Below are 27,578 nucleotides of genomic sequence, written 5' to 3' on the forward strand. Positions count from 1 at the left end.
TGCTGCTTTTTTAAAGATCCAGTGCCTGGACTCAAGCATTCTTAAGTGAGAAACTCTGTTCATATTTAAAAAAAAAAATAAAAAAAAATTTCTTGCTCTCATGGCTTCAGAGAAAAGCATAAACACATGACTCAAATGTAACTTAAAAATTCAAAACCCAGAAGGAAACTAAAAAGATCCCCACATTTATTATTTTTAAAAACCATGCGACTCTCTAAGCCAATCTGATGATTTGAGATGGGGATGACTCATTATTTTTTGGACAAGAGGGGTTGGCATTAATGCAGGGAAGACTGGTAGTTTAAAGAAGAAAAGCTCTGTAAATACTTATGGTTGCTGGATCAGCAAAATTAGCCTGATCGTGCAGTCCAGACTTATCCCTTCGACTTCAGTATAAATTCCATCTAAGTACAGCCTGCAAGAAGAGGTTTTTCAGAGGTTGGTATAGTTGTGTGTGTGTGTTTTATAGTGTTAATTGGATTTGATCTGTTAAAACTCATGCACACCCAGTGCTGGTTATTAACCTGGCATGTGAATACTGAATTAAATAATTAACACTTCAAACCATGCATCTCTCTCTTGGTGCTTTATATGTGGCCACCATCACTGTACTGTCTGAGCATCTGACAGACATTAATGGATTAAACTTCACAACATTGTTGTGAGGAAAATGTGTATTAGCTGCACTTTACAGATGGGAGACTGAGGCACACAAAGGCTAAATGACTTACCCAAGGTCCCATAAGCAGTCTGTGGCATAGCTGGGAATTGAAAACACAGGCCCCTTTCCACTAGATCATGCTTCCTTTCTATCATACAGTCAGCTGAAAATTCTGCTCTTTGGAGTTGCCACTTTACGTGGCCTAAAAACACATCAGAATCCAGCCTGGTCATACTTTTGCTGGGAAAGGCTATAAATCTGCACTCAGAGATTAGTTATTTGTTTTTCATGATGGTAAGCCGCACATCAAACTGAATTAAAAGCCGTTCCTGACTGGATGATTTTCAATCAAAATTCCTTAATGGTATATATTTTTTTTTAAAATCAGATTTAGTTGAGATACATGCAGGGAGTGGGTGTAGTGTAGGCAGTGCATGGAAATGGTGGTAGTGTATGGAGAGTCATTTTTGTGTTCCAAATTAACAACACTACTTGGAGGTTCTCCTGAGCAGTACAGAAGTATGTAATGTGCTTTGCCAGTGCCTTACTTTTACAGGGTGTGTGTAATATGTAATGCATTATTATTGAAGATAGTTCTGTAGTTGTAACTTGTGTGGCTTTGTTTGATAAGTTCTACCCCAGAGTTTGATACTGAACAAGTAGAAACAGACATAAGGACTACATGTTACAGCTCCTTTTTTATTTTTTCCCCTTTCCAAAATAGTCTCCTGATTTTACAATGCTGTTTTTCAACCACACATTTGCTATATTTATGGTGCTTTTCTCTTAATTGGTAACCTTTTTTTTCTTCTGGGATGGCTTATAGCCACAAGATTAGATTACATGCACTGCTTCATCTGTTCCAGATGCATGCCCTCTGCAGCCAAATGGTACAGTAGATATTTGATGGCTACCTAAATATTTCTGACAGTGTGAAGAGGCATTGGATTAAGAGCACATGCTTTTCTTGTGATATAAAACCCTATATGTAAACCAGGGGTTCTCAAACTTCATTACACTGCAACTCCCTTCTGACAATAAAAATTACTACACGATCCTAGGGGAGGGACTGACGCCTGAGCCTGCCCAAGCACTGTCGCCGCAGGCAGGCGGGAATAAAGCCAAAGCCCAAGCCCGAGCGTCATGCACCATGCGGAGGGGGAAAGAGAGGTATGCGTCAAAGCCAAAGCCCCACAGCATCAGCCCCAGGCAGGGGGCCTGTAACCTGAGCCCCACCACACAGCGCTAAAGCCCTCAGGCTTTGGCCCCAGGTGATGGGGCTTGGGCTTTGGCCCCGGGTTCCAGCAAGTCTAACGCCAGCCCTGGTGACCCCATTAAAACAGGATTGCGACCCACAGTTTGAGAACCGCTGGTGTAAACAGACATTCCCAGCTGCTGCATTTGTAGTTATTTTGATCAAACAATTGTGATTTTTTTTCATCCCCCAATTGAAGATGACCAAATATGGTTTCATAAAAGAAGGGATAAATCTTGAGTCTCATATTAATGAGCATTAACAACATCTTGGCTTTCAAAGTTGTTGTTTTAGCGTTGTAATTTAGAGAATTGCACACTTTTTTTATCCACATGTTTGTGTATATTATAGACATTACCTCTTAATACAAGGTCATTATGTAACTGTGATACTCTGCATATTCCTTACCTGTAATTTACAAAACAGGAAATATATTTGAAAATATGAATACACCCAAATTATTGGCTGATAGCATCCTTTATTCTTTCATCAGCAGTCACATATCTATTATAGAGCAAGTCCTTGCTGTTTAAATTGATTTTAAAGTAATATTTTAAAAGTCTGAAATTATGTTTGCGTTGTGTGCGCTTTGCTTCTGGCATGTGTAGTGTGTGTTTTCTATATGTCTATGCATAAAACACCAGGATCCATTTGATAATATTTTTAAGAAAATGAGACTCTAACTAGAAATACTGTGTGTGAGAATACTGTGAGAATACAGGGCGATAAGCTGATAAGTGTTGTGGGTTTTGTAGAAAATTTTGCAATGTTTGGGCTTTTTCAGTACGGCTGAGTAAGCATGCTCCAGAAAGTGACTAATAGCATTGAATTGAATCAGTTATGATACACACAGGTGCTGTTCGAGCCTCTCCACAGATCACCAATAGTAATGTGTTTCAGTTCTGAGAGGCAACATGCCTCTTCCAGTCCTAGGCTCCTTTCAAAGAGACTGCTGGTTGTACCAAGCTAGTGGCGGTTTCCTTGCCCAAATTGGCAGCCACTCCACAGAGCTCATCACCCAAGATTTTCAGAAGCAACTAGTGATTCTAGGTGCCACCTTAAAGGAGCCTGATTTGCAGAGGGCAGGGGCTCAGCACTGTCTGAAAATCAGGTCTCTTTAAAGGCTCTTCCCCGATCAGGCACCCAAAATCACTAGCTGTTTTAGAAAATCTTGGCCACTGTCACTTGGGACCTCATTGAGGCAGTAAAGTTGTCTAGAGGTGACAGAATGGTTTGTTAATGAATGTCAGTTGTTCATCTTTGCTCAGATTTGGCAGCATTCTATAGAATTGCACAGATGCCTTGCTGGGCAGTTGGTGGAGGAGAGGTGTAAATTCCTGCCGTTTGTGAGTGTTTGTCATGCTTTGCAACTAACAGCATTGGGTGCATCCTGAGGAGAGTAATTATAATGGGATTAGCAAGGATGAGGGTATAAAACAGAGTTGGCTGTTTAAAGAGCACTCCTCTTTTTTTAACTTAAAGGCAGAATTTTATTAGTCTAATCTTGGCTTTGTAATTAACGTGGGTAGTCTCCATATTGCCTTTTAATGCTTGCTTTGCAAGATGGTGTGTTTTTTAAGGATAAAGACCTCTACAGCATGATAAGCAGCCAAATGCCTGGATGTAACTGTATCATAGTTCCAGAACCTTGCTGGAAAATGTTTGCGTTATCAGAGGAGTGCAGGACCAAGCATTAGTGCCACATTGTCTTGTCTAGGATTTACCAATATGAACCATACCAGCAGGAACTAGGCCTTGTTTTCAGATCAGAAAAACAATATGATGCAGTGAGCATTGAGAGCCGATGATCACTATAGGGTTTAGTATATACTGTAATAGGCAGCTGAGCCTAAAAGAATTTGGCATGTAACATCATATATTGCACCACACCACTGTACAATAATGTTCAGTTAATCAGAATCAGTGATTAAAACACTTGGCTAACAGCCAAAATAATCATTAGTAGACCCTCAATATACAATCTTAGGAAAACATTTAGCTTTGGTATTAATAGACTCCACTCCAGAATGTCCACTATAATGTGCTGTTTTTCTCCAAAGCTTTCCAGGGATGTCCAAATTCCACTGTGTACAAAGAGAAGAGGAAACACTTTGTGTGGATGGGGGGGAGAGAAATTGAACCCTGCAGCTAGGCAAAAATTTTCAACAGTTTTTTTTTTTTTTTCAGCAAAAAATGTAAGATTTGGTGACCCTGAAACATTTCCAAAATACATGCAAGTTTCACTGAATTTGGTTTAAAAAAAAAAATCTAAATGCAGATCAGAAAAAAAAATCAGGTTTTGTTTTGTTTTTTTTATTTGAAACAATACTTTGCTTTAAAAACGTCCCTTGCTTTTTAATAAAATTAAAAGGTTTTTCGGTGGTCAAAACAAAACGTTTAGGCCCAAAACAAATTTTGTTTTAAATGTTTTTGAATGATCAGTGAACCAAAAAATCCATTATTCATTACAGCTCTAACACAAAGCATTAACAATTTTTTATACTAGAACTGAATGGGAAAAAGTGCTTTTTTTTTTTTTTTTTTTTTTTTTTTTTTGTCACTAACTTCTTTGAGTCTTCTCCTTTCTAGATGCCCACTTGGACTGAGCTATTCACCTTCTGTTTGTGAAATGTGCAAAAATACCTGGCCTTCTCTAGTGAGTTGAAACTAAATTTAAGTTTCACATCTTGTCTCTAAAGAGAAATCAAGTATGGTAAAAAGCATCAGTGGTCATATTACTGCAAGTAGAGAGATTCATTCTGGGACAGGGCACCTCACTTTAGGATTGTCCTTTATTATTTATATCATTTATATCATTTTCCACATCTTGTGAGTTTATTATGAGTCTTATTTTATGAGTTATTATTTTCTGCAAGCCTCAGCTGCTGGAATCATGAGATTGCATGAGAATTTCAGCTTTTATTTAAGTGTCACATCTTCTTGGCTATGAAGAAAAGCTTGGAATTATGTTGCCAGGATCAAAATCCACAAGGCAAATAAAAATATCCCTAAATGTATTTGAAAACAGTCTCATTTTTTTTAAGTTAATATCATGGCGTTTGGGCAGGGCTGCCCGTGGGGCTAGTGGGACAATTTGCCCTGGCCCCCACAGGGGCCCTGCGAGCCCTGGCCCAGTGGCTGTCCAGGTCTTTGGCTGGCATTTCGGCGGTGGGGGGCCCTTCAGTGCTGCCAAAGACACGGAGCGACTGAAGGGCCCCTTGCTGCCAAAATGCCCCGCGAGCTCTGGCCTGGGTCTTTGGTGGCGGGGGGCCCTTCAGTCGCTCCAGGTCTTTGGCGGCATTTCGGCAGCGGGGGGGCCTTCAGTGCTGCCGAAGACGCGGAGCAACTGAAGGGCCCCTTGCTGCCAAAATGCCCCGCAAGCCCTGGCCTGGGTCTTGAGCAGCGGGGGGGCCTTTCAGTTGCTTCAGGTCTTCGGCTGCATTTCGGTGGCGGGGGGCCCTTCAGTGCTGCCAAAGATGCGGAGCAACTGAAGGGCCCCCTGCTGCCAAAATGCCACCGAAGACCTGGACCACCGCCAGGTGAGTACAAGCACCGCAACTCCCCCACTTTGCCCCACCCCCCTGAATCCTCTGGGCAGCCCTGCTTTTGGGTCCTGACTCATAATTTTTGAACAGTTGGGACTGGTAGTGCTGTTGTTCTATGCTAGAACTGAGAGGCCTCTACTAAGATCTAGGCACTGCATGTACACATGGCAAGAGTCAGACCCTACCTTGAAGAGTTTCCAGTCAAAAAGACAGGACAGACAAAGTGTGGGATGGAAACAGAAATGCTAAGAGGTGATGTGACTTGCCCAAATCACCCAGCAGGTCAGTGGTAGAGCTGCAAATAGAAGCGAGGTCTTCTGACTCCTGTTCACTGGACTGTGTTGCTCCTCGCCCTGGTGCTGTCTCCTGAGCAGAGCTAGGAGGAATGCAGCACAGACTCAACCCAGAGAGCAAAGCAGTCTTTGATCTCAGACATATGGGTGCCAGAGCCCTCTGAAGGAAGGTAGGCCTGGCACAGGACTATTGAGTTTGGTTTGGGGACTGTTTCTTTGACTTATTATGAGGAGGACTGTTGGGCTGTCTGGGACGGGCTTACGGGGCCTAACAAGACTGTTGCAGAAAACCCAGGCCCAAGGGCAGTGTAGGGAATTGCCTTGATAAACTTCCTGGACTTTTGTGTCCTACTCAGGTCTGCCCTGGGGTTTGTCTTTGATCCTGAAAACCATGGTCACATGGGTATAAAAACATGTGATACCAGACTAGGGTTGCTAACGCTCCAGGATTGTCCTGGAGTCTCCAGGAATTAAAAACTAATCTTTAATTAAAGATTATGTCATGGGATGAAACCTCCAGAATACATCCAACCAAAATTGGCAACCCTATATCAGACAGATCTTCGAGTTGAGGGGAGAACTGCATGAGCTATTTTAAAGGGACCTAAAGATAGAGAGAACAAACCTGGATGGATGGTTTGTGACTGCTGTTGGTGTGTTTTATTCTATTTCATCTTTTATTTTGTTGTTAATTGAAAATAAAACACGCAGCAAGAATATTTATGTGGTCTGTTCTTGAATCTATTGACTCCGGAGGACTTGTAGAGTGAGATGGTTATCTCTGCGAAGAATGGAGGGCAATAGTAACTGTTTATTATTCACACTCTTTGGGTACGTCTACATTACGGGATTATTCCAATTTTACATAAACCGGTTTTATAAAACAGATTGTATAAAGTCAGGTGCACGCGGCCACACTAAGCACATTAATTCGGCGGTGTGCATCCATGGTCTGAGGCTAGCGTCGATTTCCGGAGTGTTGCACTGTGGGTAGCTATTCCACAGCTATCCCATAGTTCCCGCAGTCTCCCCCGCCCCTTAGAATTCTGGGTTGAGAGCCCAGTGGCTGATGGGGCAAAAATCATTGCCGTGGGTGGTTCTGGGTAAATGTCAGTCATTCCTTCCTCCGGGAAAGCAACGGCAGACAATCATTTCGTGCCCTTTTTCCCTGGATTGCCCTGGCAGATGCCATAGCACGGCAAGCATGGAGCCCATTCAGCCTTTTTTTTTTTTTTTTTTTTACAGTCATCACCGTATGTGTACTGGATGCTGCGGACAGAGGCGATACTCCAGCGCTACACAGCAGCATTCATTTGCTTTTGCATGATAGCAGAGATGGTTACCAGTCGTTCTGTACCGTCTGCTGCCAGTGTAATTTGGCAATGAGATGACAGTTATCTGTCCTTCTTTGCTGTCTGCTACTATCACAGGTGCCCCTGGCTGAGATCGGCCGGGGGCCCAAAAGCAAAACTGGGAATGACTCCCCCGAGTCAATCCCTTCTTTATGGTTTCTAAAAATAGAGTCAGTCCTGCCTAGAATATGGGGCAAATTTACTAGAGAAGCAGTGTATCAGAGAGTACAGCTGCTCTGTGTCAGATCCCGCAGAAATGATGAGCTGCATGCCATTCACGGCGAGTGCCCCTGCAACAACCCCACCTGTTGCTTCCCTCCTCCCCCAACCTTCCTGGGCACCGTGGCAGTGTCCCCCCCCACATTTGCGTCATGAAGTAATAAAGAATGCAGGAATAAGAAACACTGAGTTTTTAGTGACATAAAATGAGGGGGAGTCAGCCTCCTGGTGCTATGATAGTCCAGGCAGGACATCGAGCAGTGTGGGAGAGTGGAGCCCAGCATCCCACTGCTATGATAGTCCAGGCAGTACAGAATCTTTTCTTTTCACATGAAAGGGAGGGGGCTGATTGAAGCTCAGCCCCCAGTTGCTATGATGAAGATGGTTACCAGCCGTTTTGTACCATCTACTGGGAATGACCGGGAGTCATTCCTATTTTCACCCAGGCGCCCCCGGCCAGCCTCACCTGAAGCCAACCAGGAGCACTCAGGTTGATAAGGACAGTTACCAGTCCTACTGCACCGTCTGCCACTGGGGAGGGGAGAGGAGCGGATACTGCTCTTCACTGCTGCAGCATCGCGTCTACCAGCAGCATTCAGTAGACATAGGGTGACATTGGAGAAAGTCTAGAAACGATTTCTTTCCCTTTTCTTTCACGTGGTGGGGGGAGGGAGTAAATTGACGAGCTATACCCTGAACCATGCCGGACAATGTGTTTGAACCTACAGGCATTGGGAGCTCAGCCAAGAATGCAAATACTTTTCGGAGACTGCTGGGAACTGTGGGATAGCTGGCGTCCTCAGTACCCCCTCCCTCCCTCCATGAGCGTCCGTTTGAGTCTCTGGCTTCCCGTTACGCTTGTCACGCAGCACTGTGTAGCCTGGAGATTTTTTTTTCAAACGCTTTGGCATTTCGTCTTCTGTAATAGAGCTCTGATAGAACAGATTTGTCTCCCCATACAGCGATCAGATTCAGTATCTCCCGTACGGTCCATGCTGGAGCTCTTTTTGGATTTGGGACTGCATTGCCACCAGTGCTGATCAGAGCTCCACGGTGGGCAAACAGGAAATGAAAATCAAAATTTCGCAGGGCTTCTCCTGTTTACCTGGCCACTGCATCCGAGCTGAGATTGCTGTGCAGAGTGGTCACAGTGGTGCACTATGGGATACTGCCCGGAGGCCAATACCGTCAATTTGCGGCCACACTAACCCTAATCTGATATGGTAATACCGATTTTAGTGCTACTCCTCTCGTTGGGGAGGAGTACAGAAACCGATATAAAGAGCCCTTTATATCGATATAAAGGGCCTCATAGTGTGGACGGGTACAGCGTTAAATCGGTTTAATGCTGCTAAAATCGGTTTAAACGCATAGTGTAGACCAGGCCTTTGGCTGGCCTGATCATGACCCCCTTCCCAACCACTTCGGGGCTGTGTGGGACTCCTTCTGGTACTGAAGTTGAAACCATAAGCAGCAAGTTTGTATAATTTTTGGTGGTGCCCAAAATGGTGGTGCCCGCCCCCCTCCCTGCTGTTGCCCTGTAAGCCGATATAAAATGAAGCTACAACGCGTCGGCACCACAAGATTACAAGGGTCAATTAAAAGTGGAAAGTCAGAAGCAGCACTTGCCTGCTTCAGTATACGGTATTATATTTTGTTGCACCTGTTGTGACAAAGTGGGAATGTTCTTAATGTTTTCTCTGAATACTGCCTGGGTGCCTCAGTTTCCCCTGCAAGGTGCCAACTTAAGGTGCTGGGGACAAAGAGATCAGAAGAGATCCAGAAGAGACACAAAGGCTAGAGGAGGGAGTGTCAGTTTGGAGCTGGCTGTGGAAATGGAGAGAAGCCCAGAACTTGAGTTTAGGCTCTCCACCCTCCAAGATGGACCTGACTGAGGGATCCTGTTTTCTGTACCTACAAGCTTTGTTTTAGACTGTGATTCTGTTGTCTAATAAACCATCTGTTTTACTGACTGGCTTGAGAGTCATGTCTGACTGCAGAGTTGGGGTGCAGGGACCTCTGGTTGCCCCAGGACCTGCCTGGGCAGACTCGCTGCAGAAAGCGCACAGTGTGGAAGGGCATGCTGAATGCTCCAAGGTCAGACCCAGGAAGGGGTAAGCTTCTTGGCCTGGAGACAATATGCTCAGAGAGAGGAGGCTCCCCCAGAGTCCTGCCTGGCTTTGTATGGAGTAGTTCCAAAGCATCCCTGCATCCCTTCCACACCATGCGCTTCCCGGAAGTCCACACAGGCACTGACACTCTCTCCTCTGGCCTTTGTCTCTTTTCCAGGCATTAGGAGGTCACTTGATCTCTTTGTTCTCCAACACCTTCAGTTAACACCTTGCAGGAGAGCGACCAATGCCATCAGTTGCTCGGAGACAGGGTTTCAGCCATTCTCTGTGCAGACGACATCACACTGGCACTCTAGGACTCTGCAACAATCACACACCCTTATCCCACCATCTAGATCCTTGCGAAATGCAGAGGGGAAACTTAGGCACCCACACAGTATTCCGAGAAAACATTAAGAACATTCCCACTTTGTAACACCTGTATACTTTAAAGGGTGTAAAATAATCAAGTATTGTGCTAAACACAATGATAGTCCAAACTGACCATCAAATTTAAGTTGCACGTTTTTCCCCTCAAGTGAGGGCTCTGGGATGGGGCTGGGAATGAGGGGTTCACAGTGCAGCAGGGTGTTCAGGGTTGGGGTGCTGGGGGCGCAGGCTCTGGGGTGGGGCAGGGCTGGGGATAAGGAACTTGGGATGCAGACAGGCTGCCCCAGGGCTAGGGCCAGAGAGGACTCTCCCCCATCCTTACTGGCAGCAGCAAGCCCCAGGGGAGGGACCCCTCCTCTTCCCCCCCCCCACCTCCCGCAGCACACTCACTGTGCACCACAGTCACTGCACATGCCCCTAGTGACTCTCTCAGGTCCAGAAAGCCCACTCGCCTCCACTATGGTGGGTACCCGGGGCAGGGGTTTGCCATCATGTGTGGCCTCCCCACCCCTGCTGCTGCCTCTGGGTGCCGGGGGTGGGGTGGCGAGGGGAGAGAGCTCCCAAGCACGTGTGTGCCTCCTTCCCCACCTCTCTCCCTCGTCCCCTCCCCCTGGTGCTCCAAGAGGCTGTCTGCTGCTGTTCTCTGTAGCCTTAGGCAGAAGCAGCACAAACAAGGGAGAGACTCACTGGCTGTTTTCTTTCAGGCAGGGAAGCTCCGAGGCAGGGGCAGGGGAGAAACCCAGCTTCAAATATTGGTGGAGCACAGCCCCCAGCCTTGAATATTCCTGGTGCTTGAGCACCTTGAGCCCATATAAGCTGCCGCCCCGGTTGAGACCAGGGGCAGACTTTCTGCTTCAGGTGCCAAACCCTGAAAGAAGCCCTGCTGGACCAAATAACAAAAGTTTCTGAATTGTCTCTCTGGGGTTTGAATAGTAGGGGTTTGTATTAGGTGCTGTTCTCTTCTATAGTAGTTGAATGGACTTCCCTTTTTCCTGGAGGAAACTGATACTGTTTTTTGAAGCTGTTATGTATCTGGCATTGTAAAAATTCTGTATCAGCTGTGGAATTAAGGAAACAGCTGTGAAATTGGCCCTTGTATTGACAGCTTCTATCTTGCTGATCTCAGTGATCTGTAGAATAGTCCCATGCGTTTACAATGGATAGAATGTACATTGTTTCCTAAAATGTACTAAAAGAATGTTATTACTGTTGGTATTTTGGTAATATTTGGAAATCCTAACTGAACTCAGGGCTCTGTACAAATAGAAATCTCCCTGGTAGGCTTAATGTTACTCCTAAAAAATAAGAGGGAAGTCACAAGGCCTGACTTTCGTTGACTGGCCACTTCTTTTGCACTTAACTTTACCCTGTCTCTGCGATGCAGTTACAGTCAGGGACGTACTCATCTACATTGATTATTTGTGCATGCAAATGAGGTATGGTTAAGACCAAGCTGAAAATTTGGCCCATGGAGCTGCTTTATTTGTGTCGGGTTTAGTTTTTGTTTTTGTACAACAACAACAAGCTTTTATAAAACATAAGACCAGCAGATAGCTATATATCTATATATAGATATATAACAATTTGCACACTCTCCTGAGGAGTTTGCAACACAAACACATAGCACACTGTTCATAATGCATGGGAACCTGCAAGTGAAACTGACTCGAAACAGAAGTGAAATTGACTAAGTCTGTCTTTCTTGTCCCTGTTTGAGTGAAACACAGAAGATAAACAGTCATTGTGAATAGTGAGAAGTAAATGAGGGTTTTTAAAAATCTTTTCTTTTGGTTTAAAAGATCTAGTAACACAGGTGAGGATTTTTTTTGTTTTGTTTTTAAGTATATCCTTTGGAACCAGAGTCTCTCTCTTAAAAATATATATCAAGTGTAGGGTAACGTGCCAGCGGCCACCATGTGGAATTGTGTGTGTGGAGTTACTGAAAACTGGCTGTACGCCATGACAGCTTTACTGTGCATGGCTCAAGGGCTTGGAGCAATTACATAACACTCTGCAGCAAAGAAAATACAGGCCCCAGCACTTGACTGCCTTCAGTTTCTGATTTAGTTACTTGGCAAAATCTTAGATTTCTTTTTTCTTCTGCTAAAGGATGAATCGTCCAATAAAGAGGAGCTCTGAAACTGCCCCAGCCAATAGGTGTTAGGTTGTTGGGGCTGTAGCGGGAGGGATAGTTCTCTTTTGGGCTAGAGGCAAGAGTAGAGGAAAAACATTGTCATGTGATGGCTATAAAAGATAAGTAGGCATATGACTTGTGAATTGTTTACAGAAAGAAACTCTGTTTCCCCCGTCCCCACTTTATGCCTATGCTTCTTGGTACTACTTCTCGAAATCATTGTCTCCTGATGAATTATTGATACAGGGTCACTTCCATTTTCCTGGAATTGTTTTCTTTAAACAGTGATCTCTTTGAATTTTTTAAACAAGCTGGTAACTGTGAAATCCAAGCAAAGTTGCTAGTTTCGAATTTCAGGGTTAAATTAGACCCAACTCATAGATAAGAGGGGGGATAAAATTAATTTTTCACTTCCACATGGAGATCATCCTCCTCCTCTTTTTTTTTTTTTTTTAAAGGCGCAAGCTCCTGATTCAACCTCAAAAGGACTTAAGCATGTGCTTAATGTGAAGAATGAACTAAACTGCTTTGTTGAAGTAGGGCGTTAGGGATCTGGGAATTGGCTTTTTCATTTATCCCTGTTGTCTAATTCTTATCAAAAGATAATGCAATGCAATCCAATCCAATCCAATTTGGAAATTCTTTGCTTTCTAGAAAGTTACTCCTTTGCTGGCCCCTTTCCTTCCATGAGTGAGATGTGGTTTTTCCATGGAGGTTTGCCTGTAGCCTGTTCCAGGTCTCTCTGTTTACTGCAAGAGTTTAGACCCTGGTTTAGCAAAGCACAGAAGCATATGCTTAACTTAAAGCGTGAGTAGTCCCTTTGACTTCAATGATACTGCCTGCAGACTTAGAGTTAAGCATGTGCTTAAGGGCTTTTGCAGGATCAGGGCCTTAATGGAGGAGAATTTTATTCTATTCATTTCAGTCCCAGCCCCCCTCTTCCCCCATCTGTAATGAACAGGAATAAATTAGCACAAGTAAAGGCGGGTGTATCTACAGTAAGGGCCTGACCTGGCTCCCAGAGAATTCAAAGGGAATCTTTTTGTTGACTTCAGTGGGAGTTCAATCAGGCCCAACTCCAGGAGCTCATCACAGGGATGTAGATGCCTGATATAGCCGGTTGCCTCGCTTGTCCATATCACATCTGCACCGACACTCTGGTTTTGATGGAACCATCCACATGTACCAGTGCATTCTGGGGTTTCTGAAGCACCTGCCCTCGTAGCATCCAGTAGCTTTCAGAGTGATTTCCAAATGGGAGGCATGGAATTAGATGTAGCTGACCTGATGCATCTGCAGCACCTACGGCTTCCAGGCCATGCCAGTGGAAAACTATTACCATCTGCGTCAGAGCCCTGCTGAAGACCTCATGTAAAAAGTCCAAGCCTGGCTCTTGTGAGTGGAGTTGGACAGAGATTGCAAGTAAAAGATTTTCTTGCAGCCCATTTTTGACTAGCTTAGACCAGGCTGAAAGCTGGGTCTGCAGGTTCCAAGGTGAAATTCAGGGGCAAGCCTGATGTGTCATCCACCTGCCCCATCCCTGCCAAGTGTCTGCCATGACTAGTCCATTTGAAATGTTCCCTTCTGACTCCCACAGAGGGAAGCCTCCTTTTCCCTTGCAGTGGATGCTGCCATTGTGTTTACCCCTGTAAGGGAAGGGTCATGGGCCATGTCTCAGCAGACTTGTAGCCCACCCATGGGGAAGGAGGATTGTTCTCTAGTGACCACATGCTCTTCTGTCTGCATGCACAGAGCTAGGGCAGGGTGGAGGTGAATAACAGGAGCATTTCTGATCCTGGCTGCCTGCTCTTTGGGTGTAGGGTGGAGTGGGGAGTGCCCTTGTGTTTGGCCCTCAGTCCCTCATGTATCTGTGTGGGACAAACTGGTCTTACTGATCTTCCCTGAGAGGCTTTTTGCAGAGTGCCAGCTGTAGAATTCTATCCCCTACCCCTCGGGGTATCAGCAAACACACCCATCCCCTGAAACCTGGAGACTTGTGCCCCCAAATCTCTCTCCCACACTGCGGTTTGGGTCAGGGGAGGAGGGAGGAATGGCAAAGCAGTTCTTGTGGCAGGACTTGGATGCATATTGTACAGCAGGATGAGTAAAGCTATGAAGCAAACACACAAATATATGCTTCCCACCAGAGCTTTATATAATCAGAGACAGTGATGTCACTGGTAACTGCAAAGAGCAGGCTCTGAAATTACAGCCCTCAGCAGACGGGGGAACACTCTTTTAGCGTCTGGAGGGAGTCGCTTAGAATGCCGGCTGACTTGTCAGCAAAACAGCGGATGGGGAGTTACCCTGAGGGTTTAGAGCTTGGAGAGGAGGGGGTGAAATACCAATCCAAATGCAATCAGCCTTGAGGGTGAAACTCTCCCTGCCTTTGTGAAAGCCACTTAACGAGGAGAGAAGGAATGAGACTACGTGTGCATGCACACTACTACCCCTGTACTGCAGCCCTTCTGTGGTTAATACTCCCACCAGTAGGCTGCAGTAACATATATGCAGGGCTTTGGAGTTTGACTGGAGTTGTTTCTTGGCCCCTCCTCCTCCTCCTATCCAGAAATCTCTGCACTGGATAGTTTGGGGCTATTGCATATCTCCCCACTACGGCCAGTCCCTCCGAGCTGGGGTGAATTTCACTCTCAATGAGTCTGAGAAAAGCACTATTCTCTGACTCTGGCATTCCCACTCCGGCAGCACATCCCAGGCCAGGGCTGCAGCCTGACAGGCCAGGATCTTGATACTTGAGCCCCAGCTATTCCATTATTTGCTTTCTTTGCACGTAACAGTTGCACAGGAGGACCACAGCAGGCCAGCTTCAGCCCTGATGTAGTTGGGTGCAGCTCCTCTGAATGCAGCAACAGTAGAGTCTGTTGAATTTAGTGCAGTTGGACTGTCTTCTGCCAGGACTGAATTTGACCCAGCGTATCAAAAGGGAAAAGCTAAGGCAAGCAGCCCCACTCTGTGGGCTGTAGCTCTAACCAGGCCAGTGTTTCCAGCCTGACAAGTAAGAGGCAATGTTGCCCTGTGCTTTTTCTGGGCCAGGCAAAGGAGCAAGTTCCTCAGCCCTCCGTCCTCCCAGCACTCAGCTCCTGCTTCCCAGGAGTCGTGCGTTTTGTGTCTCCAGCCAGACAAATCCAAACCACCCACTGGCTGTTGCTGTGTGAGACAAGCCATTGCACCCTGTGGGCCTCCCCGTGTCCCCCAGAATAGACTGGAATGAAGGGGAGAGGGCCAGCTGGTTAAGGAAGAGTAGAAAGCCCCCTCCCTCACATACTCATGCATTCATCTTGGCACAAGGTCAGGGTTTTGGCATGTCTATTACTACGTCTCATCTACAGGGACCAGAAACCTCTGTGGTAGCCCTGTTTTCTGAAGCATCTTTCCTTCCTAGGGACAGGAGTGACTATGAAGATTCTGCCCCCACTCCTCCACTTTTACCTGTCACTCCTGCAATGAGTGCACATGTGCTCAGATCAACTTTGAAACTGACAGTCCCTGAAAGCTGATTCATCTCCATCTTCTAATGCCCTAAGGATTCCCTCTGACTGTAAATTAATTCTCCCTTTATAAAGCTATAATGCTTCTAGACTTGTTTTTCCAGTTATTAGCATGATCCAGTGGTCTAAATGGAAAGTTGTGTGGCTTTCTTGTGTGACGTTTGGGCAGTGCTGGTATTTTCGCTAAGTGCCAGGGAGCCCGAAGCTATGTTAAAGCCACCTTACAATAAAGCACCAGGTAGATTAAGGGGAAGGAGACACATAACTTTGTCTAGACTATGGGATTATAACTGCCAAGGTAAAACTCCAGGACTTTTTGATAAGGGACTGTAGATTGGACAGTGATACCTGTAAACTCTGTTTGACTAGCTGAGATAAAATTCCTTGTCAGTTTCTTGCTTTGATAAAAGTTGGACTTTGATAGAAGCTGATTTCTGTGTTTTATTTAGCCTCCCATCAATGAATCAGAGCTGCTTTCACATTTTGTCTCTTAATTAACATCAGTGATCAGCTTGACTTCTGCCCACAGAAGCCAAAAATACTTAACAGGTTACGCACCTGCCAGCATTTGGAAGCTGAAATGCAAGATATTTGGGGAGAAAAACAGACACGTTCTTTAAACCCCATTAAAATGTGCTAGGCTACGAGAGGTGGGCTAGAGTGGGAGAAGTGGAGAAGTGGAGAAAACTTGGCTGAACAATTGGCCTGTTGAGACTAAGGGCTTGTCTACATGGGGGCAGCTGCACAGTGTAACTTAAATCAGTTTTTAAGTTGATTTTAGGCCTTGTCCACATGCACAAACTGTAGTGCTTTAACTGTGCTAGTATGTAGTGCAACCCACTCATGTGATGCAGCAATATGGGTATTTAGGTGCTTTACACCAAGATTACTGTTCCCATAGGAAAGAGAGGAATAAACTATCCTGGTATTAGCAATGTTTTACCAGTATAAACGCATCTATACTAGGAGTTGTACTGGTTTAACTTTCAGTTCTACTGGTACAAAACCTGTGTGTCGACCAAGCCAGAGTTAAATTGGAGCAAACCAATGTGTGGCTGCTCTTATGTTGATATAAGAGTTCAGTTAAACCTGTTCCTAACTGACTCAAGTTAAACCAGAAGAAGCCAATTTTAAAAAGACCTGTGAACCTTTTGCACCAGTTTGATTCTGTTGCTTTACATTCACACCCTCTATATTATCCAAGTGTAACTTTTTTCATGTGGACAGGTCCTCAGACTGCTTTATCCCACATAAGACCTTGTAAAGGTCTCCAAACAGCAGCTGCTTTCATTTGTGTTCCACTGTTCTTGGGCAGAAAGAAATTAAAAAGTTGTCATCTCAGTGTCCATGGCTTTGAGATTTTTTACATTGCTTAATTTTGTGTAATTCTGTTTTCCCCCTGCTACCAGCCATGGTATATCGTGCCAAGGCCTGTTTGAGGGTTCCTGAAATTCACTGGTTATTGAGAAGCCAAACATTGATATCCTGTTCCCGGCCATCAGGAATATCTGGTACTGAGGCAGTTGCCTGGCACATGTTCGAAGTTTGTGTCTCTACACTCTTCACTGGTTCCTAGCACAGTTCTAGTGTTTTCCTAGGTTCATCCTGGCAATAAAAAAAAAAAAGAGGGGGGGAGGGGTTTAGAACACAAACTTCCCCAGAAGTGGTAAGTAACGATGCATAGCACAGAGTTTGTATGGCAACCTGGACAGGCCCACCTGTGCGTATTAAGCCGTGGTGGGTAAACCATCTAGAACATCCTTGTTCTGGGACAGTGACCTCAGGTTTCTGTTAGGAATGGAACTGGAGGTGGTAGCAGTTGGTGTTACCTCAATTTTGATAACTCCACATACAGTCCCCACCAAGACTGGGACCCATTTGTGCTAGGCTCTGTACAGAGACATAGGGAGAGAGAGGCTGGATATAAACTACAAAGGTTTTCCTGCATAGCTATGTCAGCACACTCCCCCACCCCCCACCACGTAGATGCAGCTTATATTAACAAAGGAGTTATTTTGTTGGTATAGCTTATTTCGTTTGCGGAGATGGTTTACCTATAATAGCAAAATAACTCCTTTTGCTGATATAATCTGTATCTCCATGAGGGGCCTTTGTTGGTATAGGTGTACTGTAAAGGCCTTTGACATGTAGACTAGCCCATAGTCCCTGCCCAGAAGAGCTTGCAGTCTAAATAGATAAAGATGAGTAAAGGATGGGAGAAAGGAAGTAGTGTTATCCCTGTGGGACACCACAGACAGACCTGCCTTCACTGCCTTGTTAGCTTAAGGTCTAACTTGAGTGTTGCCCCTAATCTGATCCCCATCCACACATGCACATCTCTCACTGGTGCTTTTACCTCAACCTAGCTGTCCCATTGGGGGGATGGATTGAAGCTCAAGTGCTGCTGATGTTGGAGCTAGTACTGCAGTGAGGATATGGCTACTAGGTGCTGCTAATGCAAACACTCTGCAGCTCCAGGCTCATTTTGTAGTGGGCTCATTCTCAGTTGAACCAGGCTTACTTGAGTTAATTCAAGTGTAGATAACTAAAGCTAACACTACAGTGAAGACAAGGAGGAATCAACTCTGTCTCCCCTGAGTTCCAGTCCAGTGCCTTAGTTACAAAAAGAACAGGAGTACTTGTGGCACCATAGAGACTAACAGATGTATTTGAGCATAAGTTTTCACGGGCTACAGCCCACTTCATCGGCTGCATAGTATGAAACCTATAGTAAGGTGATATATATACACATACAGAGAACATGAAAAGGTGTTATAAAGCCCCCTTCCTTTCTGGTGCAGTGGTGAAATGCTATATGAGAGGCCATTCTGAGCTTTTCCAGCTGTAACAGGAAGTGGCAGTGGTTGACAGCTCCTGAGAGGCTGGTATCTTGCAAAATGTCCAGCCCAGTTTTGTGGGCTCATAAACAATAGGTTAGTTTGCAGGAGCTTCAGGTCAGAATTCAGACTTTTGGCTGCCAAGCTAAACCAAAGTCCATTTCCCAACCTGTTCATGTCAGGATCCTGGACGAAGGTAAGCAGGACTAGTGGCAGGAATTCAGAAGCCAGGGGTCAGGGCCAGGCATGTAGTCAAGAGTTAAGCTGAGGGTCAGGAATCAGACTGAGGGTCAATACCATGTATCAGGATCAGTGTTGGCATTCCAGGGATCAGTCGGGAGTCAGATGCAATTTGGAGCCGAGGTCAATACTGGGATCTCAGAGGCAGAGATGCGGGACTATCATGGTAGCTATCTGGGGATCCACATTGTTGCCTGAACACTTCCTGGTACACCCCATAGACTTGTGTAGGGGATTGCTAAGACAACTGTCAGTCAATTTAGCTGGAGACAGAACTTCCTGTGGTGGTACAACCTCTATGGGTCACTGGAGACAGTCAGATGAGGTTACAGACTGGTAGTAGTGTGAGCCCTGCCGATCCTTACATTGCAGGTTTGCCCAGCATTGGGTTGAAACGTCCTTGTAATGTGATTAGCAGAGCACCCATTGCTGACCATGTCAAGAGCTGTTTATCTACACAAAATGGCTGTCAACTGAAATTGGTTTTCCCAAGTAGTGAAAACTCTTAGTCAGCAATAAGGATTAAATGCCAGCGGGTTTCATTGTAGAAAAAGCTGAGCGGGAGGGTGACATTGACATGGTTTGGTTTTTTTATGTTTATGACACTTTTAAAATCAAATCTCTTAATAAATATTTCATTAGAAACACACATTCCTCAGCCAAAGCCCAAATTTCAGCCCAGAGGCAGTTACTGCGGCTGAATTATAGACCTTTTGTGAGAGGTTTTTATAATGGAAACGTTGACAAACCCATAACTATAGTGGTGCTAGTGGGTGCTGCTCTTGTACTGACAGTTCATCAGCTAAACCCCTGACCCTTCTACCCTTAATCATCCTTGCTTGTCAGTGACATAATTGCATGATTACAGACTCCTCTCCCCATCCCTTTCAAACTGCAAACAATGGTGAATTTCAAATACAAAATGTAAACGAACCGTCCAAACTAATTTGTTTTTCTGCGTTCAGATGAACTGAGTTTAGATTCCATCCCTTTGTGTCCAAACAGGGCTAGTAAAGGCTTTCAAGAACCTTTGCACTGGGATACCTTGAGTATAGACTGATCGTCTGATGTCACTGTGCTATTGATTGGGATTACAAATTCAGACATAAATCATTAATGTAGGGTCTGGAAAAAAAAAACTTTACCGTTTACCATAAATTTACTGTTAATTCCTGAATATATAATTCAGCATGAGAGAAAACAGAACTAGTTTTACTGCAGTCTGAGTGGGATTATGCTTTGAGATTGCTCTCTGAGCAGTTTCCCATATTTAAAAAAACAAACAAAACTATAATGTTCTGTAATAATGGTCCAAAACAAAATAGTCACAGTAGTACTGTACTGTTTGGGGTTGTTTATTGTAGAATAAATTGCCTAGGGAGGTTGTGGAATCTCCATCTCTGGAGATATTTAAGAGTAGGTTAGATAAATGTCTATCAGGGATGGTCTAGACAGTATTTGGTCCTGCCATGAGGGCAGGGGACTGGACTCGACCTCTCGAGGTCCCTTCCAGTCCTAGAATCTATGAATATAGTGCAAGGGCTGGAAGCAGAAATAGGCAAAGGGTTGACAGCAAGATTTCAAACACTGGGCTAGAAAATGTGCAGCCCTGTGTTCCTTGCAGTCAGAATGCCCAAAGCGTGCAGATCTGACCCTTTAATCAGTGTGATGTGTAATTCAGTCACTTTGCGGTAAGGAGTTTGCTGCAGTCAGTTAGGCTTCCTTTTTGCCTGATGTGGCTGGAAAAAGAGGAAAATGGGCAGTGAATGTTACATAGTTCAATATATAAAGTTAGGTTTTTTCCTTAACCATTAATGTGCTAGTGTGTAACACCATTCGGCACTTGAAAGTGCCTTGATATACAAGTCTACACAGTGTAGTAGACTGCAAATAGCTGGCAGTTTGAAGTTATGTGAAACCAAGCAGACTACTGTTGCCTCAGTGCATTTTTTCTCCCCAAAGTTCATCCAGCCGAGACAGGTTATCAGGTGTGAGCACAAGGAAATAAACTGTCTGTCAGAGGTTAGCAATAGGGCTAATGTTTTTGAGTGACTAGTGTTTGCAGTGTAAACATTTAATGGCAGGGCATAAGGTATCTGAGGGAAACAGGGTGATGCTGGAAAATCAAGCCTGCTGGGGAGAAAATGAGTTTGATTTTTGTCCTTTATAAGGCTGCAGCTCCTAATCAGTGTCTCTCCTCCTCCAGACGTGCTCACCTACGCCTGTGCTTAGAACGTTTAAAGGTTCTGATACCACTAGGACCAGACTGCACCCGGCACACAACCCTTGGGCTGCTTAACAAAGCCAAAGCACACATCAAGGTAAGCACTGCTTTTCCCAAGCTTCCCAGATGCTTTCCATCTGGACTGTTTTTAACTGCACCAATCACTCACCCACTGTCCAGAGGTAAATCAGCTCTCACTGAGACTAATACCTCTCAAATGTATTGCTCCTTCGGTTAAATCATCCATTATTACAACATGGGTTGTTCAGAGAGTCCACAATAAACTCTGTTAACTCTGGAAATGATTGATTAGGGGAGCAAGGAACCTGTTCTGTATTGTGATTGGGGGAAGACAGTAGCAGATCTTGCTCTTTTTTAAAGTAGAAACACATCTAATGTGATTGAAGGGCTGCAGTTTGATGGAAAATGTAACTTCTGTCACTCCAGTGCGTTCCCCCTGCTGGCGAATCAGTATAGGCCTCTAGAGTGAAACAGGGTTGATGTCTTATTGTTTCCGTCTTTCATCTGTGGTTCTCCAACCTTCCCAAAGCCCTTCGTAGATTGCTTCTGGCAAAGTAAAGTGTAAAAAGAAAATCCAGTCTTGTGGGGATCAAGAATATACCTATATCCTTTGTTGCAGCTCCGGGTTGGTAAGGGAGGGAGCCCTGCTTAAAGGAAAGTGTTAGCCTGAAATGACTCCCATCTTGTGCAAATGGTTGGCCATCCAGAAACAAAGAACATTGGTCTCGTAGATTTCGCAGCTGTGATCAAAGGAGTCTGTAGCAGGTTACATAAATTGCTATTTAAATGGAAAACTGCTTCTGAGAAGTACCTACTAAACCAAGCAACAAGAAAGCCAAACATCCCAGGGCAAATTTTTGTGTTACAAGTGATCATAACAAATAGAGAATCTGTTTAATTAAGGGAATTGAGGCCCCCTGGTGGATGAAGTCAGTGATGCAGCTTATTGGTTAATTTCATGTTTATAAAGAACAATTTAAAAAAAATCCTGTATTCATTCACCCCTCAAAATCCTCCTTGTACAATTATGTAAGATCTAGCAAAGGTGTAAACCAACAAAGACACAAGTAGACTTCATTTCTACTAGTGACTGAAGGGCAGTCTGATCCGATACTTATCTGAGCATAAATCCTTTCAGAACATGGGAAAATCTGAAGCAAAGTATATGGCTGCGCTGTAGAAAACAAGAATTAAAGTCATAATCAAGTCATATTTTATCATGTCAGAAACTTGAGGAGGCCGAGAGGAGAAGCCAACACCAGCTTGAAAACCTGGAACGAGAACAAAGATTCTTAAAGAGAAGGCTGGAACAACTGCAGGGTCCTCAGGAGATAGAACGAATACGAATGGACAGCATTGGCTCAACCATTTCCTCTGATCGCTCGGATTCAGAGCGAGGTAGGTGTTCTAATGTGTCCAGCTTAATTAAAATACTTTTCAAAAAGATCTGCTCTAGCTCAAACAGGAATTAATTAGGGAAATCTTATGGCCTGTGTTATACAGGAGGTCAGATGAGATGACTACAGTGGACCCTTCTAACCTTAGAATCTGTGGATCTACAAAAAGGGATGCATCAGGATAAACACTGAACTCTCCTGAAAATTTGAGAGAGTGGCGACTGATTCCTTCCTTCCATTGTGCTCTTCCTGTTAAACTTGCCTCTTTGCTTTGCCATTGAATGGGTCTCTGTATTTGCCGAGCAAAAGATGTGTGCTTTGTCATGTCATTCTGCCTCAGTTATTGGTCAGTCTTGCTTAAGTTGAGGAAAGGGGTCGTGATTGTGGATTTAGGTGATTCTTGTGGCATTTGAACTTGACCGCTGTATTTGAACAGTTGTCTGAAGTCAGAATGCAAACGCTTTGTTTTAAAAACAATGATCCATGATCCCAAGTCAGTAACCAAACACATGCTTCAAAGTATAAACATGGATTATGCTCCTCCTCTTTATAATGTAAAGCGAATGCCTAGAAGGAAGTTTCAGAAATCAGAGTTCCATTTTCTGCTTGTTCCTGCTATTTCTAAGTTAAGGACTTGTCTTTCCCATTTTATTGGACAATTCCTCTGAAGGATTTGCATATGAAGCAAGTGCTTTCTCCTCCCTACCCTGAAGGGGGGAGGGAGGGGAGGAATGTTGAATCTTACACAGAGATTTTTTCTCCCAACTGTGTGGCAAGTGTTACAGTTAAATATGTTTTTAACAAAACCATAAAGTTTTACTCAACCACTTGCTTGGTATCTGTGATGATATAATCCTACTAGTGCTCAAACTGGACATAAAAGTCTCTCTCAGGAAAAAAAGGGCAGAGAAGACTTGGAGGTGTGATGTTAAGATGAAGCAGAATTATTTAAAAAAAATCTGACTTCCTTTATATATCATAAATAAGGCTAAGATTTTGTCATGCTTATTTTTAGTAAAAGTCACGGATAGGTCACAGACAACAAACAAAAATTCAAGGAGCCTATGACCTGTCTGTGACTTTTACTAAAAATAAGTGTACAAGCCACGTGACAGAGATGCACAGCCCCATGCAACCCCTGCTGCAGAGCAAGAGCACATGGCCCACCTGCGGCCCCCATAGCGGGGCTATGTGGGGAGCATAGCCACGGCTCCTGCCCCAACCATGGCTCCAGCCCCCGCAGCTGAAGAGATCACAGAGGTCCAGTAAAGTCACGGAATCTGTGACTTCCATGACCTCCGTTCCTAAATCATAGCCTTAATCATAAAGAACCAACAAAGAGCACAGGGATTGTCCATCTGTTTATTAGTGATCTGTGAGCTTCACTGTTTTTGCCAATATTTTTCATTTATTTTTTAGTGGTGTTGTTTTTAAGGTCTGTGGGTAAAATTTTCAAAAGCATTTCAGTGACTTGGGAGCTTCAGTCTTATTGACATTGATGGCCAAAAGTCACCAAAGTGCTGTTCAACATGGTACCCTGTATCCCTATAGAAACACACTACAGTACCCTATATAGCTCTCTCAGCTATCACAACTGTAAGATGTCTCCCAGTGCTGCTATTTGTCACTGTAGTCTCTGAAAGACCCAGATCTGTGTTGTGCTAAACACTGTGCAAACACAGAAAGTGAGAGCCCCTGACCTGGAAGAGCTTATCATCATCTTGATATCTGAGTTGCAGAGGACATTGAAAGCAGTCTGCTCTCATGGTGATAAAGTCAGTCCAAGCTTGGGGGAATGCCCAGGCCCACAGAACCAGGGTGGCAATGATGGCAAAGTAGCTAGACTCCACGCACCGGGGCTGAACGCTGTGGTGCTGCTTAACACAGGTTCTTCCACGGCCCTGCAGAGCAGAGCCACTGAATAATGATATATCCAAACTCTGCTGAGTTCTTCATCTTAAGAACATAATGTCCATACTGGATCTCATCTCATTCAGTATCCTATCTTCAGACAGTGGCCATTACTAGATGCTTCAGAGGGAATGAACAAAACAGGGCAATTTATTGAGTGATCCATCTGCTGTCATCCAGTTCCAGCTTCTGGCAGTGAGAGGTTTAGGGACACCCAGAGCATGAGATTATGTCCCTGGCCATCTGGCTAATAGCCATTCATGGACCTATCCACCATGAACGTGTCTAATTCCTTTTTGAACCCAGTTCCTAGCTTGGGAGTTTGGGGTTGGCTGGCAGCAAAAAAGTTTAGTAATGCCTTTGAAACACATTGAGACAGCATCCTCCTTGCTGAAACAAGCACTCTGCCCGCCCCCCCCCCCAGCTTTTGGAAATCATTGTGAATTGTACCGTGTGATGCTTATTTTATACCTGGAATGTTGATCATTTGTGGATTGTAGAGTTCAAGGCGTAGCTGCCTGCGATGACACTAACCTGCGTGTGTGTCGTTTTCTTTGCAGAGGAGATTGAAGTGGATGTTGAAAGCACAGAGTTCTCCCATGGAGAAGTGGATGATATCAGCACAACCAGCATCAGTGACATTGATGATCATAGCAGCTTGCAGAGTGTTGGGAGTGATGAGGGTTATTCCAGCGCCAGCGTCAAACTCTCGTTCGCTTCCTAGAACAAAGTGAGACAACAGTGCAGGGCGGATTATTCCACTGGAGTAATCGGAGTTCAAACTGGATTCTAGATGCAGTATCCTCTTTTAGAAATGACATGTCAACAGCTAGACCGGAACAGACCTATGTATATGTACCCCTTGGGCAATAGGAGGCCTCCATAGGAACCCATGTATGTCCATTGGGTCATATTGCAAAAGCCTGGTTTCCCCTAGTGTAGTGAGACTGAACCCTGGCCCTTCTGAAGTCAGTGACAAAACTCCAGTTGGCTTCAGTGGGATTTGGCCCTTACATGATGAATTACTTTGCTTTGACTTTGTTTATTTGAAAGAGGATAGTGGAGATTCAGCCCCTCTCTCTTTCAATTTGTCATTAGATCTGAGAAACGTCCAGTTTTTCTCATACTGCATTCAGATAGAACAACTTGGTTTAGACCCTTCTGGAACTTTCCTGGTCCTGAAATGACTCTGTCCTAATGTGTGATCACCATCAGGCATTATAGTAACATAGCAGGAAGTCACAGCAGCTTGGCCATGAAGACGTATCACACAACCTATGAATAATAATAGGTGTTCAGTTCATGCCCAGAGAGAGAGGCAACAGTGAAGATTTTTCAGGAGAAATCACCATTCGGCTCAACGTTCTATTGGACATCATTTAAAGCAAGTACCTTTATCACACTGCTAGCACTAGGGTACTAAACTGTAATCCACCAGCACGTGGCGGGCTGCATTGTGGAGTCCAACAGCAGTGCTCCCCTAGAGAGAAAGAGAGAGACTCTCTCTCTCTCTCTGACAGAAAGAAACCAGCGTGTGGAAAGTCATGCCCAGATTCTGAGCCACTATGACCTTTTTTTATTTAAAGATCTTTTGATAAACGTTTGTAAATGTGTTGGGAGTAAAAACACTCCAAATGTGACACGTCTTTTTAGATGTCTTTTATAATGGATTAACACCACTGAAAAGGTATCTGTTTTGATGCAGCACTTGACCTGGTGAAACACAAAAATGCTCTTTGCCGTGCACAAAACGAACAAGGTCTGTGCTGGCTTGGAAAGGTCAGGGTTGCTGAGTTTTTTGGTTTCCTGTTTTTTAGTCATTCCCCTTGCAAACTTTGAAGGCACCTGATCCCCTACAGTAGTCATAGTTCAATAGTTAACATAGTTAAGCTCAGCACTTGTCTCATCTTAATGTAACATTTGGCCTGCGCACATCCCCGTGTGTATCCAGTATCTCACCTGAGCAGGTGCTGTTGCTGTTGAGAGCTATTGTATCGAATATTTTATAATTTTCTTGGAGGTGAGATTTCTAACCTGCACTTTGAGGGCTTTGCTTTCTTGTTTTGTCTTTTTTTTTTTTTTAATGGTGAGAATTATATTTTTGTTTTCCAGGTTAAAAACCTTCTTAAAGAGACCTCACCAATGGCATTGTTTGAAATTTTGTATACCTTTAAGTAATTTAACTACCCTCTCATTACTAAGGAAAAAAATAAAAGGAAAAAAATGCTTTATAAAATTCGTAACTTATTGGTTGTTAATTTCAGTCCTTTTTTTTTTTTAATTGTTTTTAGGTAGGGCTGGGCAAAAAAAAAAATGAAGACAACCTTATTTAGCAGTGCAGTAGAATTGTGTTTATATGTTAGAATATGGTCCCACATTAAAGTAGCACTTTAACACCATTAAATATTTCTGGATCTGAAATGAATTGTGTTCCTCCGTCTTGGTTGCTCATCTGACTTTAGCATACACATGTTCATTCTTGGGCTCTTCTTGTGCCTGGAGGGGAAAAAAGTGTATTCCCCTTTAATCCCGCGAAAAGAAAATCCTGAATCATTTCATGTAGATTTTGTCTAATTTCTATAAATTGCATGTGTTTGAACATTCCTATGTTACCAAATCCCCCCTGTGATATGACGTCATACAGTATGAGAGACAAAATCCCTCTTCATGGAGTGGAGGAATAATCTTTCCATGCTTTGATGGCTGTCCTCAGCAGCAATACAAACCAGCCAGTTAATGGAGTTATTCCTTCAGCTGAATTGGGGTTGGAGATTCTTTGTTTTATTTTCAGGCTGCATATCATGGAATTGATCCTTGATAACAATTCTAGAACCTGTATGTAGGCAGCTATGGATTGTTACATGTATTTATCACCTTACATCAATGAGGCTACTCATATTAGTAAGAAGAAATCAAGTGCATAAAGATTGAAGGATCACGTGTGAACTGATAATCATTGACTAAGCCCCCACAACTACCAATGTTTGCCCATACTAGAATGATCAACAGCTGGAATTTATACCTGACACTGTTCAAATGAGCTCTGATAGCCACAATTTTGTGGTAGTCTCACTGCAGCAATGAAATGGTGGAAAAGAACTTAACACAGACAGAGGATGATCTTCAGTTACTGTCGATGGACTCTTGTGGTGTTCAGCTTCTTTGGAGATGAGTCCCACTATTCACGATCACTAGGGAACTCCAGCCATCCTGGACAGCCTTCTGGTTCTTCCTCTTTTGGCTGTGTATTTTTTGGATCAAAAAGTACACGTGGGCGATGGTAAAAAGGTTGCTTGGCAAATAAATCACATTTGAGAAATATAAAAGTTAGAGAACTTTATCTATTTTAATTTTTTTTGTAAAGGAAGAAAATCAGTGTTGGGCAGTCCAGGCAGAGTAGGGCTATCCCAGAGTGTGTTTTTGGAACCAATTTTTCTGAAAGGCTTTCCAGTAAAGCCACCCATTGTATGCCCTTTGGG

General features: G+C 44.1%; 1 protein-coding gene across 3 annotated transcripts in view; it reads left to right on the plus strand.

The window, feature by feature from the left end:
- MXI1 (MAX interactor 1, dimerization protein) overlaps window positions 1–26,520 on the plus strand; it is an 85,024-nt gene extending 58,504 nt beyond the window's left edge. For all 3 annotated transcript variants that reach the window (XM_030568113.1, XM_030568111.1, XM_030568112.1), the window contains 3 exons: window positions 20,753–20,867; window positions 22,018–22,189; window positions 24,660–26,520. In XM_030568113.1, the coding sequence (XP_030423973.1) occupies window positions 20,753–20,867; window positions 22,018–22,189; window positions 24,660–24,823 (451 nt within the window). In that variant the 3' untranslated portion in view covers window positions 24,824–26,520. The remainder of the gene's footprint in view (window positions 1–20,752; window positions 20,868–22,017; window positions 22,190–24,659) is intronic.
- The last annotated feature ends 1,058 nt before the right edge of the window (window positions 26,521–27,578 follow it).

This window comes from Gopherus evgoodei, chromosome 7, assembly GCF_007399415.2.
Source record: "Gopherus evgoodei ecotype Sinaloan lineage chromosome 7, rGopEvg1_v1.p, whole genome shotgun sequence".
NCBI lineage: Eukaryota > Metazoa > Chordata > Testudines > Testudinidae > Gopherus > Gopherus evgoodei.